Raw genomic sequence first — 19,887 nt, forward strand, 5'->3', positions numbered from 1 at the left:
CCTGTCCCTTCTTCCTTGTCATGACTGTGCCACAGTTCCTGAAGAACTCTCGGTGCTAACAACTGGCAGGCAGTGAATTATTTATTATTTATTTATTTGCAAAAATTTTACTCTACCTTTCTGGTCTCATCAGGGTCTCCAAAGTGGCTAATGATTAAAAACATGCATAATAAAAACATGTCTTTAAAAAATTAAAACTAAACACAACACATCATTAAAACAATCAAAACTAAGATGAGGTATAAGACATAAAAGCAACAATTAAAACAGGGCAGGAAGGAGGGATCACGAAGGGAATGCCAGACACAACTAAAAAAGGGCTTCACCTACTGTCAGAAGACAACAACAGAAGGGGACAGGAAGTCTCTCTGGGAAGAAAGTTCCAGAGTTTTGGTGTCACAACAAAGAAGGCCCTCTCTGAGGTTGCCACTCGTTTAATCTCAGAAGGTGAGAGCAGCCAAAGCAGGGCCTCAGAAGGTGACCATGGCAGTCAGATAGGTTTGTAAGGTAGTAGGCAGTCCTTCAGTACATTTGTCCCAAGCCATTAGAGCATTAAGGGCCAATGCCAGCAACTTGAATTGTGCCTGGAAACAAATTGGAAGCCAATGTAAATGGGCAAGACTGGAGTAATAGAGTCACTATGAAACACTCCAGTCATTTATTTTTATTTATATCCCACACCTCTTCCCTAAGGGGACCCAAAGCAGCTTGGAGCATGCTCTCCTTCTCCATTTTATCCTCACAACAACCCTGTGAGATAGATTAGGCTGAGAGAGTGTGACTGGCCCAAGGTCACCCAGCAATCTACCATTGCAGAGGGGATTTGAGCCTGGGTCACGCAGATGTTAGTCTAACACTATAACCACTACACCACATTAGATCTCAACATCATTGAGCATTCTGCACCAATTGAAGTGAACAATTTTCAAGAACAGCATAATGTAGAGCACATTGCAGTAATCTAGTCTAGATGTAACCAGGGCATGCTGCACAGTGGCCATATCTTTTCTGCCCAGGAAAGGCCATAGCTGGCTAACCAGTGGAAGTTGGTAAAAGGCATTCCTGGCCACAGATGTCACCTGTTTATCCAGCAGTAGGCCCATGTCCAAGAGCACCCTCAGACTACAGGCCTGTTCCTGCAACCTCATCCAGATCAGGTACCACCATAAGTTCCTGCCCAGACCATCCATTCACCAGCAGCACTTCTGTCTTGTTGGGAATGGATTACACTTTAGTTTATTAGACTGCATCTACTCCAAAACTGCCTCCAGGCACTGGTTCTGGGGTTCTGCAATCTCCTGGGATCAGCCAGAAGTATGAGATAGGAATTAGTGTCATCTGCATATTGATGACAACCCAGCCCAGATCTCCTGATGACCTCACCCAGTGGTTTCATTAGGTGTTGGAAAGCATATTGGACAAGATAGAGCCTTGCAGGGCCCCCAAAGGCCAAAGTGCTAAGCAACAGTCCGCCAGCACCGCATTATGAAACCTACCCTTCAGATAGGATCAGAATCACCACAAAATGGTGTCTCCCAGTTACCAGAAAGGTGGTCCAGAAGGATGCCATGATTGATATCAAAAGAGCCACTGAGAGTTCCAAGAGAATCAACAGTCACAGTCCTTTTGCCTATCTCCTGTAGCAGGGCAACCAAGTCTGTTTCAGTCCCATAACCAGGCCTGAGACCAGACTGGAAAGAATCTGAACAGTCCACTCCATCCAGGAAGTTGACCAACCACCACCTACTCAATTATGTTGCTCAAGAATAGAACATTTAAGACTGGTCAATAGTTATTGAAGTCTCTTGGGTCTAGGCTAGGCTTCTTTAGCAGTGGACGCACTACAGCTTGTTTCAGAGCTGGGGTGACCACCCCTTCTCTCAAGGACACATCTATAGTAGTCGTGCTTCTAGCACCATGCACCATAACAAACACGATGACAGACCTTCTCCTCTTCTCCATATAGCTAGCTACAAAGAGTCAGAGCTGGAAAACAACACAGTTGGAATACTTGTTAGCACTGCTGTTGAGCTCAGCTTTGGCAGGAGGTCCCTGAAGCCAGCAGGTAAGTATGTTGGTGAGTTTGTATATACCCTTTTCAGAGTGCCTACCTTGTCTTAGTTCAACCCAGGCCCTCTGAAGTTCTGAAGCTGTTCTAAGCCTCTAGAAGCCTACCATCAGTTGGGTCTCCCATTTGGATGCAGCCATGCCTGAACTCCTCTAGACTGTTCCACAAACAAAGCCTTAAATTGGTCTGAAGGTATGAGAGGCATCCTCACCTTTATGTGACTCTATATGTACCAATAGAGCTACCCTAGCAAAGAGGTAAATACTCCAGTGGGTTAGGCTCCTTCCAACCCAGCAAAGAGGCTTCAATCATTTTTAAAATAGTGTCCAAGAACATAAACAACTTCGTTAAGATTTATGATTTGAAGGAAAAAAAATAGTGGTCATCACTCTGCTTACTGAAACTGTGGCAGAGCAGTGAAAACTAGCTCTGATTTTCGCAGAAAGTTAGTCTGGGGAAGGGATAAGCAGCTCCCTCCCCCCCCCCCGGGACTAGGAAGAAGCTACAGTGAGAATGTTATACGTAGGCTGTAATATTGTTGATTACATCATCTATCAATTACCACTTATATGAAAAGCAAATATCTCAGCAAATAATGAAGGAAGCTTGTATGAACTAAAGTTTTCTTTTTGCCAGTGGTTGGAGTGAAACTTGACCTGGAGGCCTGGGCAGAAAAATTTAAGGTCCTTGCAAGTAACCGAACAGAAAGAGATCAGCTGGGAACACGAAGGGTAGGTGGTTAAAAAAAGTCCTCCTGGGAAAATAGTATGATTTGTATTTTGTACCTGAAGTGGGTGGAGCAGAGAAGTATGCTAGCTGGATTTCTCAGAATTCTTTTAACTCTGTTAGTACAGTAGCTCATCAACTGTTGATGACCAATCAGGTTCCCTCCTTTGATTTTGGATAATTCCCCCAAGGTTGTCGTAAAATAGTCAAAAGTATTTAAAATACTCAGAGTAACAATGGATCTTGCTCTATTGGAAAGAAGAGATTTATTTGCATTTAAAAACCTTTATTTCTAAGGGTAAAAGGTATACAGGAAACCTACAAAATAACAGACTCCTAAGAGCTACATTTTCTAAGCTGCTTACAGTTCAAATCATAGTTACAGACCACACACAGATAATGGAGAATCTGTCCTTCTTCTCAACCCCTAGAAAGGAAGTCACCTGAAAACAAACAACCAATCTGTATCACACCTTTTCCCGGGCTAATCCCCCATTGGCTCTGTGCCAGGTTTCCCTTCCAGGTCAGTCCAAACAATAGCAATACTAGGTAAACAAGTTAACCCAATAATGACTGGATTGTCAGACCTTGTAAACACATACATTTCCAACAAAGGGTACCTATGGCTGAAATCAGACTCATTAACCAGCTGTTTTTTTCTTTCCCATTATGCGGATGAAGCTTAGAAATCCTTGTTCTTGAGACCAAGTTCCCTACCCCACCCCAGTTCCCAACAAACTAAAGCTTGTCATGATTGAAAGAGTTGAGATTGAAGGTGATTGAACAAGGGGTAGGGTCAAGGTCAGGCAACTCACTCTTCACGCCAACTTTTGATTTTGAAAAGTTTATTAGAAGATCTGAGAAGTGCAGGGAATTAATCTTTTGTCAGGTCTGAGACCTGAGGGCAGGAAGGTTGGGAAGGAGGGCACATTCCATTTGTACACATCAGCAACCTACACAGACCTAAAACAATAGGATCTAGTTCTAGCTAATCAAAGTTGTGTCTCCCAAGGAGGTCTTCCTGTGAGAAAGCATTTCTTGAGGCCTTCATAGAAAGTTACATCTGCAAGCTCATTACTCCTACACACATTCACACTCCCCCTTCCATAAGAATGTAGTTTCAGGCGAGGGGCGATAACCGCACTCATACACAGGCAGGGGAAAATGGTTACAGAGAGGGGATAGGAAAATGGAGTCAATACTTGTTAGAGTACAAAGCAGGGGTTATACATGATCGACCTGAGTCTGACAGGTAGCTGGACTGCTCCAAGAACTCCTGGATGAAGCAGATTGTTTGGATCATTTCCAGTCTAGTTTCAGGCCTGGTTGTGGGACTGAAATGACCATGGTTGCCCTAGTAAATGATCACATCAAGCCCAGATGATGGATGTGGGAAGTGCACCTGTATTGATTCTCCTGGACGTCTTGGCAGCTTTCAGTATCACTTCCACATTGTTCCTCATACACTGGTTCCCAATTTGCATCTGTACTAGTATTAACCTTAAAAGTCCTACATGGCTTGGGACCAGCATACCTTAAGGACTGTCTATCCCACCCCCACCCCCCATGGACCTACCAGACCATTACAGCCATCTTCAGGGGCCATGCCTTGGGTGCCCTCCATCATCTGGTTAGATGTGTGGCAACTTAAAAAAGAACATTCTCAGATATGACACTCAAACTATGGAATTCTCTCACCAGGGAGTTTTGTCTCCCCACCACCATCACTACCACCTTTTAATCTATTGCCAGTGGATGGAGACTTACGTTTTGTTTGACATTTTCTTCAGTGACCTCCTTTCTGGTTTTGTATTTTAATTGTTGTTGTTTTTAATAGCTTTTTATATGTGTATTTTTCAGGTTGATCTTAATGTTTTCAATTGTTTACTGTCTTGAGGTGGAAAGGCAGCATAAAAATGTTTCAAATAAATACAAATAAAATAGATTTCTTAATCAGAGAGGTTTGTTGTCTTGTCTACAAACTAGGTTTTTAACCCATGCTTCAATCCTGGTTTCTAATCCTGGTTTGTAGGCAAGAGAACAAAGTACAGTCTGTTGTTCCATGCAGTTTGGAAATCATTAGTGTCATATACAAGGAGAAGAGGGAGGAAAAGCACATGAGTTCAAGGTCTTCCATGACTTGATCATGTGACAACAAATCATGATTTCTCATTACATCTGAACAGAGCCTATATCTCCGTTTTTCTGAAGGCAGCAAATCACCCTACCTCATAATCTCATTCTCTTTTCCAATTCATTTGGACAATTCCCTCTGCCCTATACATCAAATGACCTCTTGCATATTTAAAGTGAGCAGTAAGTGATGGATGACTGATTGCTAAGAGAAGGGGTTGTGTCCCTTGTCCTTTATGAAACAACTGTTGACCCAAAAATGCACATTATTAAGCTTTATACAGTAAAGATGGTGAGAGATGCTTTAAATCAGACTCGAAGCTTAACCAGGCAAAACTGAGGTGACTTTTTCATTGTTTATTTTCTTTTGTTTACAGTGTGATCCCTCCACAAGCTGTGAGATGGACTGTGAAGCTAATTACAAGGCAAGTGTGTTACATTCTGTTAATAGAATGTTAAGAGTGGCGAACTCTAATCTGGGAGAACAGGGTTTGATTCCTCACTCCTCCACATGCAGCCACCTGTGTGACCTTGGGTCAGTCACATTTCTCTCAGAGCTGTTCTCTCAAGAGCAGTCTCTCAGCCCCACCTACATCACAGGGTGCCTGTTGTGAGGAGGGGAAGGGAAAGGAGTTTGTAAGCCGCTCTGAGACTTCAAGTGAAGGGCAGGGTATAAATCCAACTCCTCTTCTTCTAAACTAGAAGGCTTTTGAGGGCCAAACTAGCCATGACCAGGTGGAGGCACCTGTACTTATGTAAGTGTCTACCCATTCACATCTAACCCACTGCAGTACTGGATGTGAGCTGGACTGGAGGATAAATACTAATAGCAACAGAATGAAGCGAGTTAAGCTTGCCCACTTGCTTCATTTTTTGGTAAAAGAAAATTTGCCTCTTACCTCCTACTGTGAATGTGGACAGATGGACAACTGAACATTGCACATGGATTCCCTCAGTCATTTCTAGCTTGGCCCTAAGTTCAAGGCACAAAAATCAAAATACCCAGTTTGAGTTGGATACTGGAAATAAAACAGCATACCACCTGTTTGTGTTTTGGGTTTTTTTTTAATTTAGGCATCACATGTCATACTGAAAGAAATTGGGTGATTTCTCACTAGAGCTGCCTCGCAGCACAGCGCCGTTTGCCCCAACACAAACATGTCATTTCACACCCGAGGCTGCGGGGCTGCATTTGACTCGGGGCTTCACCCGATTTCCTCCGCAGTTTCATGATCCTCAAAAACCAGGATCACGAAACTGCGGAGGAAATCGGGCGAAGCCCCGAGTCAAACTGCAGCCCCGGAGCTTCGGGTGTGAAATTGACATGTTTGTGTCGGGGCAAACGGCGCTGCGCTGTGAGGCAGCTCTAGTGAGAAATCGCCCATTGTTTCAGACATATACCAGATTGTTTCAAACCAAATACAATTCTGTATACCCCCAGTACATGGCACATGTTCCAGGATTTGTTTCTATTGCTGCTTTTTCTTGCTGCTCAATTTGCATTTTCTTGATCTCTGCACATGGGCAAGTGCCAGAAGTGTTTAGGAATGAAAGAACAGATGATCCTCCCATGCAATTTTTCTGAGAACTAACCTGAACACTCTTTTTCTCCAGCTTTCCTTTTTGATTGGAGAAGGGAAGCTAGCTGAAGGACAAAAACACTGGAGGGCAAAAAAGCATTGTTAGACATAGGAACATATGAAGCTGCCGTATACTGTCAGACAATTGGTCTGTCTACCCCTATTTACTGGGACTTGCAGCAGTTCTCTAGGCTCTCAAGCAGATGTCTTTCCCAGCTTTGCTATTATTTAACTGCAGATGCTAAGGATCAACATGAAACTTTATGTATAGAACCAAGTGCTGTACCAGTGAGCTGTGCCAGTCTTTTAGTGTTCCTAGGATTTTGTCTTGGCTCAATATGGAGGCACTGGCAAATGCTTTACTGTGTGTTAGTCCATGGCCAGAGCCTAGAAGCTACTGAGCTCAAGTTCAAAGAGTTGTTCACTCTTTCAGGATCTCCTCTGTGTACTCATAGATGATGGGGGTTTTCTGGTGCTGTCCAACCAGGAAGATGATGCATCCCAGGTAATGTGCTTGTTTTCTACAAAAAAAATCTAAGGATTTACACAGATGTGAAATAGTTTTATTGCTTTTGAAATGACACTTAACCAGTATCTATGCCATATATGTTCCTGTTAGTTGCCACCTAGTGGCCAACTGACAGACACTTTTGCTGAACAGTCCGACTAGTTGTGCTCCTGGGAAAAGTAGGGGTGATTTCCCACAAGCGCTGCTCTGCGCTCACTCTTCTCTTTGGCCCGATGGTACGTGTCAATTTCATACAAGCTGCTGCATGGCCGCATTTTGCCCCGCAGCTTCGCGCGATTTTCTCTGCGCCTGCTCAATCCTGTTTTTTGAGGATTGAGTAGATGCGGGGGAAATCGCGCGAAGCTGCGGGGCAAAATGTGGCCGCACAGCATCTTGTTTGAAATTGACAGGTACCATCGGGCCAAAGAGAAGAGTGAGCCTGGAGCAGCGCTTGTGGGAAATCACCCTAGGACTTTTGAAAGTTTTCAGTTAAGGTAAGAGCTTTATCAATAGGTATCTTCCCCAACTGGTATATATGTCCCTCTAATGTGATACTCTCAACGTTATACATCTCCTTGCCTCTTCTTATAATGGTTGATCACATCCATTTCTGTGGCATGCAAAGAAACTGGTATAAAATGGATTCTTTAAAATGATTCCTGATTTCCCCCACTCTTGGACTTTCCAACAAGAAGCTTCAATGTTAAATGGAGGTGTTTGGATAAAAAAAGGGCTTTTTCAACTATCTGTGCACACCTTATTGATAAATCATCAAAATCAGCATTTTAAAAAATGATATGGTATTCTTTCACTCTTCAGGTAATCTCTTGGGTTTTTAAAATACATCTTTGTTTTTTAAGTGGATGGAAGTTGGTTAAAGGTGGGGGAGAGTTTTCTTTCTAGAGGAAAATGGTAGTAGCTCACCACCTATATTTGAAAATCCAGCCTAGGTCTTTGACCAGAAGCAACCAGTTAAAGTGAGGAGGCAGGAAATGACAGTTATTCAGTGGTGAGGAAAAAACATATAGTTTATGTTCAGATAGATTTTTTTCTTCCAGGACTCAGCCCTGGAATTCAAAATAAACTCCTGAGCAAAATACTGCTGAAGTTTTGACACAAATTAATAAGGTACAAGAGTACATGGTCTCAGATTGAAAAATGGGTATATTGTGGGAATCCAAAAGGAGAAACAGCTTAACCCATATAATAAATAATTAGGTGGAACATATAAAAATACATCATATCAACTCTGAATGCAAAGATGAAAACGCAATGGAAAATCCTGTCTAAAGCCTAGCCTTTTTCTCTCTGTGTGAATAAAGAAAGGGTAGTTTTGCTAGTTGTAGAATCAAGGTCCCTCTCGTTCTTGTGGTGCTATTGAAAATGACCACTCCCACAAGACTCCAGATGAAAATTCTGATGTTCCATTTCCAGGTAGGAAAGTTCTTCAGCGAGGTGGATGCTCACCTGATGTCTGCTCTCTACAACAATTCTTTCTTCACACGGAAAGAATCATATGACTTTCAATCTGTCTGTGCTCCAGAAGCTCCAAGTAACACAGGAGGTGGCCCACGTGGGGTATATGTGGTAAGTAATGGCTACATATTGTGAAACCTTGCCAGAAGATATCTTCACATTTACACATCAGAAAAGCCAATATGCAGTCAGTGTGAATCTACCATTTACTTAAGGTAGCACCAGAGTTTTGAGGATGACAAGAAATTTGTGCAGTTCTCCTGTTTTTAAAAAACAGAAGAATATTTAATGGAGATAGGAGGTATCAAATTTTTAGAGATAGGTGAGTTGTAGTCTGTGAAACACAATAATGTAGTCCTGAGGATTTTTGTTGAGTTCTGGTCAACATGGGGAATTCCTCAGAGAATTTGTATACAAGAAATCAAGTAATTTAAGTAATCAAAAGATGGTTTAATCTGAAACTTGGAGGATATTATTATAAGAAAATTTTCATGCAGTGTGATTGGTAATGGCATGAAGACTCACCACACAATGTGGGTAATCCACAGGACAAGTGGCTCTCGTGCATTTTGGCCACCACATCAAGAGGCTAGCATGTGGTAGTTTTTCAAGCAACTTCCTTTATGGTGGTTGTCAGGTAAGAATTAACTGTGACTGTTAGTGTATTGACTGAAATATCCGTGAGTAACATTAAGTATGTGCAAACCTAGTAATACCTACACATCTAACAACACTTCCCCTTTTCCTTTCACTGGTGCATTCAGTACACTGCATCAGAGTGCAAAAGGAACTGAAGTCTAATTAGCTGTTTACCACTGTCCGGGGGGGGGGGATTTTCCTCCACTAGTTTTATTGTGGTTATGCAGACTACTTGAATATACTATGAGGCATGGCAGGTAACCTGCAGACCACATTTTAAGAAGCACGGAGATATTTCAAGAACCTAATCTCTGTCCCAGCAAAGTAAGAACAGTGTTGTAGGGGTTGAATCTTCTATTAGGGAGACAGTTCTGTCTGAAGAGGTCATTTTATTGCAATCTCTTTTCAAGTTTTTCAAAAACATTATTGCCCTTCATTTTTTGTCCATACACTCTAAATATCCTTGTCATGCTTGTAGTCAGGGTTGGTTGGACTGCCATGAAGTTATTGGCCTTATTGCATCATGTAGCAGTTGATCCTCCATATAGCTAATTATTTGTAGACACTTTATCATTTGCAAAGCCATATAAGCAGAAAACATTTTTTATTCTGCCAGTGTATGAAAAGAGATCTTGTTCACAAACAGTCAAGACACACAGAAATGCAATAAAACATTGAGGTGTTATAAATTGTTTACAGAATCCTTCAGGCTTCATTCTTGATCTTTAACAAAGTGTAAGCATGTTGCTTTGTGCTTACAGGGGATATGTTCACAAGTAGCGCTTTTTCATTCAGTATCACATTGCCTTTATCCCTTCACATGCAGCCAACCATGGCAGATTTCCTGAACCTGGCCTGGTGGACCTCAGCAGCTGCATGGTAAGACCTATTTTGCCACTTACTGAAGAAGCTCAAATTTTACAGCAAAACAGAAACACAACATGAATATTGTCTCTAGATAGACAACAAGACTCATAGAACCCAAAGCAGGAAGTGTTTGGCAGTAGTGTTCTAGTCAACGTGTTGTTGTTTTTTTAAGAAAATGCTACAGAAAGCTAGAAGTACCTTGATTGTGTTCTTTCCAATTCTTGGCAATAACTATTTTGGCCGCTGTGAGTAGCGTACCAATCATCTTCAAGGAGGGTACAAGGGGTGAGTCAGCAGGCCACAAATTTAACAATAGCAACAAAGGATCGGGTGGAACTACAACGCCCGTTAATACCTTAATCTTTTGAATAACAAGAAGCCAGAAATTGTTGATGACCGGACAGGACCACCAGCAGTGAATATAAGACGCTTTTACCCCACAATGTTTCCAGCATAAGGGTTTAATATGTGGGTATATATGTGTTAACCTAGCTGGAGTAAGATACCAACGGGTTAGGACTTTCATGTTGGCTTCAAACACATACAAAGATCTTGATTGCTTGCACTGCGACCTCCAGATTTGATTCCACTGATCCCCCGTGATCTGTCGTTGTAGATCATCTGTCCAGGCCCGCTGATAACCTAGCGTGGTGTCTTGCAACGGGGCCTGTAAAATCTTATATATTTTCGCTATTAACCCTTTCTCCAAGTATACAACATTGGGTGCATAAGGTTTGGGACCTATTTTTACTAGAGAATTTTAATACGTTTTACACAGAAACTCAAACGGAATGCGACTTGATGAGTCCAATGCATGCTTGGTATCCTTTACTAGATAGACTCAATATAGGTGGGTTCGACTGGGAAGAAATTTGCAATGTTAAATACAAGATGTTACTATTTAACTGAATCGAACGTTATGAAGTCTATACACGGTTCTATAGGGCACTATTATTGTAGTGAAAGTTGTGAATGGTACGACCTGTTTCGCTTGTATTCTGACTTTTCTATTGGAATTGTTGTTTTGCAAAAAAAAAGAAGAAGAAGTACCTTGATTGTTTCAGTCCCTAAGGTCTGGAAAAGGGAACTACATACCTTGATATCTTTGGCCCATTAAGCCTATTGAGATTAGCGATATGTATTTATTTTCTTCTATCTGTGATCACCTAATGGGTCTCCCTTTTCCTTCCCAAAGGTCTCTATTTCAGCAGTTCTTGTGTGGGCTAACCTACAACAGCTGGTTTCAAACAGGTATGTTCCCTACTGGCTCAGTCCATCCAGTCTCAGAGATAAGCTGGTACGAAAATGTGTAGATGAGTTATATGTAGAAAAGGAAACTGAACTATATAAGACTGCCGGTAGTTTTTCCATACTTGGGAACTGGGATTGTTTTTGGGAGTTATTCATTAAAGAAGCAGAATAGCACATAAAGATTTCACTGGATACCTCTAGAAAAGAGTTTAGTTCCATATCTATTTTAATTTATTTTTGATATATTAGCCTGCTACCTTTTGCCACATATTCGATGTAAGGCTTTCAATATTCAGAAGCTTTCAAAAGCTTTAGAGTAGGGATGTAAACCTCCAATCTGTTTGAGGATCAAATTCCCTACCCAACCCAAGGCCAGGAGCCACACCTACAATGTTTATCAATTCTGCTTCAGCTGGGTGCTCAAATCTAGACATGAACACTACAGCTTCACAAAGTTGTCTGTTCTCTAAACACATCTAGCATAAATATAGCAAAAGGTTACTGGGTTAGATCCTATGAAGTGCAAGTACAATGGTGCTTATGGATGCTGGCCTTTCTCACCAGCATCCCCCAGCAGTCCCCTGAGATCTTGAAAAGCTGATGCTGAAGGGTCATCAGAGTGTTGCTGGAAAAACTGTGAGGTGAGAAAGATCGGCAAGAACCTTCCACCCCCGCTTTTCTGTAAAATCTGTAGGATATCTCACAGTAGCATACAACAGCAATCATGAGTAAGTTAGCCCCATTGCCTAGTCAGAAAATGTGTTCTTAACCGTAGTTGGGTCACTACTTTGTATGGAGTGTGATAGAGCTACTGTGGGCCACTATAGGGTTTGAGCAGGCTTCTGGTTCTTTTCTTTGAGACTGTTGCTTTGGAGCAAGGGGGATCTTTCTACACCCTTGTGTTTTAGTTTTGCCTCCCATTGTCCCAGTAATAATCTTTACATAGTTCTATATTAAATACATACCTCCCAGAACTGCATGAATAGGTATTTAGAAAATACAGTTACATTTGCAATTATACTGTGCATCCAGACACCCAAATGCACCACCAGTAAACTTAATAGAGGTCCTGTCCATACGAGGCCGTTTGGGCCGGGAGCGGGACGGAACAGGGGCAGAGCAAACGGGCGCGATCCCACATCAACATCTGGGGAGCGTACCATCTCCGTCCCTGATCCATCCCTTCCAGCGTTGATCCGCTCCAAAAAAGAACCACCTCCTGAGGTGGTTCTTTTCGACGGGCCGCAGCAACACTGGCCATAGGATCGTTGGCGCGTCCTTGCGCCGGTGCATCCCCGGCTCCTGGCTGAACTGCGCATGTGTGAGCATGCGCAGTTCACCAGGCTCCCCTTCGCACCGTCGCTTTCTCCCCGGCATCTGATCATGCCGGGGAGTGACACGCCGCGGCTCGGGGGATCCGTGAGATCCCGCCGCGCCGTCTCAACTTTGCTGCGGCTTACATTTGCCGCGGTTCGACCGTCGTTTTCCCTGCCGTGTGGCAGGGACCGTAGTGTGCCAAAAAAAGATGTGTGACACTTTGCTTATAATGAAATAGCTGAGTTTAGCTTCTGCTAAAAGAAACTTGCAGGAAAAATCTAACCAGGCATTTATGATGAATAGGTACAGTGGTACAAATTCATCATTATAAACCTGCTAAGCCTGAATAATTGAGAGGAATATGGAAAGTGAGCGAATACAAAATGTCTTCCCAGAACAGTAACAGAAAGGCATCTATCTTTTGTGCACACTTCTGTGTATTGAAAACAAACATAACCAAATGTTAGGCTAAACAGAAAGAACAGGTGACAGATCATAGGATGAAATATGATTTCTTGTACAATTATCATTAGAAAAGATTGCTTTTATTTTTTAAAAAAGTAGTTTACATGTGGTTAGAAAAAAGCAGTTAATTTGCATGACCCCAGAAGAATAAGAAACAAGATGTTTGTCATTTCTGTTACATATGTGTTGTGTGTTCTAATAGAGGACGTTGCAGCAGACAGCATGGAGACCAAGGAGACCAGCTGCATCATGAAACAGACCCAGTACTATTTTAGTACAGTTAACTACACTTACAACACCATCATTGACTGTGGAAATTGTTCCAGGTCAGTCCAGGAAGATATCTCTGCTGTAGACGTTCATAGTAGATGACCAAAAATACTGGCATCCAAGTGCTTGCCGCTGCCACCCTCACCCCCCCCACACACACACACGACTGAAGGTTTAGGGGTTTTTAATCAGAGTTAAATTAATCAGAGTTTAATCAGAAACCGATGGAAGGCTATGCATGGCATTTTGGCTATAAAGAACCAAAGAGACTTTGATGTGGCTGTGTGCTTTGACTGCTCTCCAATAATAGGCCATCTTTCTCTGAACACTGAGGGCAAGCCAGTATGGTGTAGTTAGAATGCTGGACTAAGATCTTGGAGACCCAGGTTCAGATCCCTACTCTGCCTTGGAAGCTCACTGAGTGACCTAGGGTCAGTCACACACTCTTAGCCCTAACCTACCTTACAGGGTTGTAATGAGGGTAAAATGGAAGAGAGGAGAGCAATGTGAGCTGTTTTGGTTCCCGATTGGGGAGAAAGGCAGGGAATGAATAAAGTAAATAAATAAATAGTCTGTACTACCAACTTATATATCAGTTTTACGCTGTTTCAGCTGTCATAGTTCCCCCGCTAAACTGTGGGGATTGTAGTTCAGTAAGGATGCTGAGAACACTTCAAGAAGCCTATCCTCCCCCAGAGAACTACTCTTTCTAGGGTTGCCGGGGGGGGGGGGGAACAATCATTAAACCAACTGATGTCTGTAATGTAGATATACCCTCAGAGATCTAGAACCTGCCATACCCCTTAGCAGATATAAATGATGCATAAAAACACACAAGGTATATTCCCTGCCATTGCCACCATCAGTTACTTTGCATTTGGAATAGGAAAGTGGTGAATAATATGCAACTGCATACGCTTTGTACTTGGGCATCTGTACTGAAGTATAAAAGGCAAGCATGTGAAGCAGCCCTGTCTTGCCATAAAGGAGACTGTAACCTACATAGGGTGAGCTGAGTTGTTGCTGTAAATAGTACAATAGTGGTAAAAATGGCGGGACAGCAGCATTTGACACAAAAAGTCCTCACTTCTTTCTTCTTCTCCAGGCTATTCCATGCACAAAGGCTTGCCAACACCAACCTTCTGTTTGTTGTAGCAGAAAAGCCAATATGCAGTCAGTGTGAATCCACCAAACTTCTCCAAGCAGAAGTAAAGGGTATCCTTTGCTGCATAATACAGGATCGGCTTCAACAGAATGTCTGCTACGGGGTGCATTGTGATGATCATCCACTGCTGTATTTATGTAAAACACCTCCCCAGATCAATTTCATGTGATTACTTTGGCATTCAAATTGCAGCCACATGATCAGGGTCCCAGAAGGCTGTGTGGGAAAGCTCAATGGAGCATACATCTTGGTGACTTTGACTTTCTTAACAAAAAAAGCTTCCGAGACAGTGGACACTATTGTGCCACTATATACACATGTAGTTTATAGTTCTCATGGAATTAGATGTTACAGAGGACACATGGAGTTCCCAAAGGCCACTTACAGGGAGAATTAACAAGTAGTAAGGAAGTGCTTAACCCTTTCCTGCCTGCCAGTTGCATCCTACAAATGTCCTCCAGACTGTTTTAAAATCATTCTCACCAATAACAGCTCTGTCCCAATGGTTTAAAGCCTTTCCCCCCACCCAGACTCTCAAGCTGGGAGGTGGGGTGGGGAAAGTTATCATTGTGGCATTTTCAGGGGAGAATCAGAGGATGCAGGAAAGGTTATAAATTGTCTGCTGACTCTTCCCTGCAGGTATCCATTCCCCTGCATTCAGATTATCTTGGTAAATACAAATTGGGGAACATATTTTTGATGAAATGGTTGATAGTTATTCCCTTAGAATCATGGAGAATACACTAATCCTTCCTTAGAACATGGCCCTTCTAATTGCTGGCTGATTTCCATCTTCATGCACTTCATTTTTTGCAACCCAACTCCTCTTCCATATCCCCAGAAGTATGTTGTAGATGTGTGTGGTATTTCCTTGACAATGCAAAGCTCCATCACGAGAACCCAATCAATGTGAGCTGGTAGAAAAGCCACGATATCGAAAAGGTCCCCACATCTGTTTTGACTACAATGTAACGGTGAGTAGGGGAAGACTGGCCTATGGATACCAGAAGTACAAGGATATATTGTGGCTGGGGGATATTGTGCGATTTATGACTAAATGCTGTAGCCTGCCAGCCCAAGCATCAATCTTGCTAGAAAGTAATGTTCCTTGCATCTGTCCAAGCATCTCAAGAAACACTGAGAGGAGGAGACAATACCTCTTTAACAAAGTACTACCATTCCAGTGACTAACCCCTGACTGGTAAATCTGTCCAGAACGGGCATAAATTGTACCTGCTGTTCCTGAGAGAAACTGTTGGATGTACACTTCTAATCTTATTGTGCTTCCTTTCCCTGCCTTTAAAAACAGAACACTTATCCTTTCCCATCTCTGGGGTAACTAATAGGTGAATTTAATTACAGTGATGGTTCAAAGATACTGGCTTGGACATCCCGTAGAAATTTCCATTCATGGAGGGAGGGTGGTTTTTGCAGATCCCCCATTCCTTCAGCACACCTCATGCTGTTCTGAGGTGCAGGACTATCTCCCAGCAGCACTATTTCAAGGATAATTTTAAGCTTCAAAACGGGAGGTGGGGTGAGGAAATGCTGTCCTGCTGCCAGCAATCCTTTCCATCACTAGAGATTTACTATGGGATAGAAGCCACTCGGATCATATGCTAGTGAGACAGAGAAAAGCAGATAGGGCCAAGGACTGTGGGCCGAGTGGTCACTAGATCTGAAGGTCATGGTTCGGTTTTTTCCCAGGAAAAACATCTTGAACAATGTGTACTGAGTCCCAGTGTGAAAGCAACTGTGACGTGACGTTCCTCACCACATACAGATCTAGCAAAACTTTCTTTCTTTCTTCTTGTTTCCACAGGAAGATACCTCAGACTGTGGCAGAGGAGCATCATTTAGACCCTCCTGGAGAATCTTGATATCTCTGCAGCTGCTCCTCCTCTATTTGACTGCCTGTCACAATCCACTGCCCTTGGCATCTTGCCTTTGAAACATCCATTTAGTCCAGCCCATCCATATTTGTTTTCTGCACCATCTCCATCCCCTCCAGACTTGCCAGAGGAGGGCAGCTGCCTAGTCCCATCAGCTCTGGTTACACCTTGGCACTCACTCATGAGGAACGCTCTTTCTTTATTCAGAAGTTCAGAAGCTATTTTCATTGTTTGTTTCTCGTTTTCTCCCATTCTCTCCTTGCCCTTCCAGTGTCTCTGCACAGCAGGTTGTGCAAACACAGAGCTCTGAGCAAGACTTGGGGAAGCACGGACCACCGTGACCTTCTCCACACAGTGAACATCCTTGAGCTTTGATTCATTGTTCTTCTTTCCACCTATTGAGCTGTTGGCCAAATAAGAAGAACAGTGGCCTCATACTTTCCCCCCCATTGAATCTGTGGAATTCTGGGAGACTCTTATCAGTTTCATCGGGAGGTGTCTCATCATTTTGTCTTAAAGTATTTAACCAACAATGCTGACAAATTACTATTGTGTTTGAAACAATTTGCCTTCCCATCCCAATCATGCAAACAGCAACAACAAAAATCAATAGAGCAGAAAAAGTGGTATATTCTTGCCAAATTGATTCTGTAGCTTAGTTAACTTTTCAGCCAGTTCCAATGGCTTGTTAAACTCAAAGTAATCTTAGGATGTCACCGCAGCATCTCCATTCCACCCGGTTCGCCCTGTGCTTTTCAAGGCCATCGTTGCTGAATCTCTCATTAGTTAGATCCATCTCCGATCAATTTTTAAATTTATTATGGTTTTATTTCTAGCCTGAAGATTTTAAACTAGATCTTTCTACATCTAATTTCCAAGCATTTTAGCCTGACAAATTATAGCATTTGTTGTCAGCAACAAGGACACAAAGAAAAAAAAAAGGATTTGACTTGAATTTTATGGTCAGTATTATTTATTTAAATCATCATACTAAAAGGACTTGCAGAGTGAGCAGGGGAGACGGCTGAGTGTCAAGATTCTTATGCACAGCGTTCTAGTAACCCTTGCATGGTTGGAGGGAAGAGAGGTACTGTCATCAGCAAAATGAATACCAAGGTACCATAACAGATAACAGGTCTAGCCCACATCCAACATTCCATGTCTCAAATTGTTTCCTTGCCTGGAAGTGTGTTGATTAGTCAAGAAAGCATAATTATTGCTCCAGCTCCCTAAAGCACTACAAACCTTCCCCTTTGTGATTTTCTGCTGTATCCTGCCCTTGAGGAGGACCAAAAGTGAAGCTGGCCAAGCTGAAGGTGAATTTGTTACAAGTCCGCACTGTCCCCTTTTCCCTCACAGATCCTTTCCTCCACCTTTGGCTGAAGCAATATATGCCAAACCAAATCAAGAAGGTGGGAGCCAATGGTTTTCCTCCTGACTTTGTGCAGAATGGTCACTGCACCTTTACAGTACCCTCCAGCTGTCAAGTACCAGAAATGCAGAGGGGAATAAGAGCACAAGCAAGCCCCTAAAAGCAGATCTTCTGCAGACTATCAGTTAGTTCCCATGTACTTTAAAAAAGAAATGTGAAAGTACTCTGTGTTATAGTGGAAGTTATTGTGACACCTGCTGCCCATCTCAGAGTAGCTTTGCAGGTACATGTTCCATGTCTGGGATTTTTATACAATCTGTTGCAGGTTCTAAACAAAGAGTCCAGTTATAATTCACCAGATGTTCTGTTCAAAAGCTGCCTGTTCCTTCAGGGCTTGCACTGGTTGAATCACTATTATTTTTGCACATTCCATAATAAACATAGTTTGTGATTACATCACTGCTACACTTAGAGTAGCCAGTGAAGTGGGGAAGAGCCTGTCTTGTTTCTGCTTTGTTTGGTGCAAGAGCCACAGTCTGAGAAACATGAACAACTGCAGCATTATATAGGGTTGCAGACTTCACCTGTCGGAAACAGTTAATTGCCGTGTCGGTAACTGTGATGCAGTTTATAACAGCATTTTGAAATGCTGTGGGGCAGCATTGCACCCTGTTTCAGGTTTACATGTCATAGCTCCCCAGGCAAAAGGTTTTTTTCCGCCTACTGAATCTAAACCTTTACATTCTGTTATGAGCAATTAAAGTGTTAAGAAGTTCATTTAATAAGGAAATCTAGAAAGCAACCAATGGTACAGGGTACTTGAATCTGCAAGTCTGCAAGCAAAATTACATCCTAGTTTTATTGACAATTTCATGATATATTTTCACAGAACCTTTATGTGTTCCTGGGTGCTTTAGTGCTAAACCAGAAATGTGGAGGAGTTGGTTCCCAGAAATCTGATACTGTCACCTCAACTTGTATGATGCAGAAAATTCTACCTGTTTTGTTCCCACAACTATATATCACTTCAAGACAGATGGCAAAAGACTCACATAGATCTGGTTTGTCTTTAAAACCTTTTATGGGCTGTCACTGCCTTAGGATACATACCCTGCAACTGTTTGTTTAAAGAAGATCCTTGAACTTATCTGAAGGAGTATTTCTGCAGTCTGGCTGAGTTGCTGAGGGTAAAATCAGGGTCAGGCTGCTAAAACAAATATGGTAAATGCAATTATATGCAAGAAAGAACTGTCTGTTGTAAAGATATGTATCTGAGAGATCTGGAAGTAGACCTTTGGCACATGAACTGCAGTGTGTTTGCTTCATTTCTACTGATTCTAGTTCGTGAAAGTAGGAGAGTGATTAAGCTCTCTCAAAATCAGCTTTACTGTGATTCTGCCTTGTGTGTTGGCAGAGTAATTAACACAGCAATGGTGCACAACCTGATTAAAGAGTAGATAAAGTAGGAATTAACATACTTGATAGGAAAGAGGAGAGACAGAGAGAGAGGTTCCTAACTACATCTCTAGCTGAGAGAGAGGGTAAGACTGAGTGTGGCACTTCCGAGAAGAAGGGGGAAATTGCCCTGAGAGTAGCAATCTGGAGACAGGCAAGGAATCACACTTAACAGGAGAGAAGGCGCTTACCTTGCTATCCTATTGTCTCCTTGCTGCCCCCTGCAGGGTCTTCTTCTGTTCTTCTTTGTACACCAGACATTGCCTTTTCCACCAAAGTGTCCCCCTCCCTCTGGGTATCCTACAGTCCAAAAGAAGAGTAAAGTGTCTGGAAAGTACTCTCCTTCCAAGTCTCTCACTGCTTCTTTTTCCACTGGTGCTAACAGTAATAGTTTTGCTTCATTGGCCTCGTACAGAATTCCAGAGAAATAAACTGGGAAGTTGCACGTTAGCTCTAACTCTACCTGATATACAGTAAAGAGCGTACCATTATTCCTTGGGTATACTCACAGTAATACTCAATTTTGTTGGCTGTGGTTGCATTCCCAGTATCTCATCTAGTCTCTTCTGAGGAGAGACTGCCAAATTGTGCCATACTGTGTGACTGTTTTGTGATGTGGGCAACTTTTTGTAGTGTGCTTGGCTGAAACCCCCGGGTCCATTCCACTTTAGTCTGACTGAAACCATAGTCTCCCTTGCACCAC

The 19,887-nt window shown here is 42.5% G+C and overlaps 1 protein-coding gene across 1 annotated transcript in view; it reads left to right on the forward strand.

Moving 5' to 3' along the window:
- CACNA2D2 (calcium channel, voltage-dependent, alpha 2/delta subunit 2) overlaps nucleotides 1-16,846 on the forward strand; it is an 871,471-nt gene extending 854,625 nt beyond the window's left edge. The window contains exons 29-39 of the mRNA XM_015417855.1: nucleotides 1,967-2,065; nucleotides 2,705-2,799; nucleotides 5,305-5,352; nucleotides 6,941-7,012; nucleotides 8,450-8,602; nucleotides 9,957-10,009; nucleotides 11,193-11,248; nucleotides 13,233-13,356; nucleotides 14,406-14,515; nucleotides 15,351-15,439; nucleotides 16,288-16,846. Of these exons, the coding sequence (XP_015273341.1) occupies nucleotides 1,967-2,065; nucleotides 2,705-2,799; nucleotides 5,305-5,352; nucleotides 6,941-7,012; nucleotides 8,450-8,602; nucleotides 9,957-10,009; nucleotides 11,193-11,248; nucleotides 13,233-13,356; nucleotides 14,406-14,515; nucleotides 15,351-15,439; nucleotides 16,288-16,416 (1,028 nt within the window). The 3' untranslated portion in view covers nucleotides 16,417-16,846. The remainder of the gene's footprint in view (nucleotides 1-1,966; nucleotides 2,066-2,704; nucleotides 2,800-5,304; nucleotides 5,353-6,940; nucleotides 7,013-8,449; nucleotides 8,603-9,956; nucleotides 10,010-11,192; nucleotides 11,249-13,232; nucleotides 13,357-14,405; nucleotides 14,516-15,350; nucleotides 15,440-16,287) is intronic.
- The last annotated feature ends 3,041 nt before the right edge of the window (nucleotides 16,847-19,887 follow it).

This window comes from Gekko japonicus, unplaced genomic scaffold (genome assembly GCF_001447785.1).
Source record: "Gekko japonicus isolate JY-2015 unplaced genomic scaffold, Gekko_japonicus_V1.1 scaffold314, whole genome shotgun sequence".
NCBI lineage: Eukaryota > Metazoa > Chordata > Lepidosauria > Squamata > Gekkonidae > Gekko > Gekko japonicus.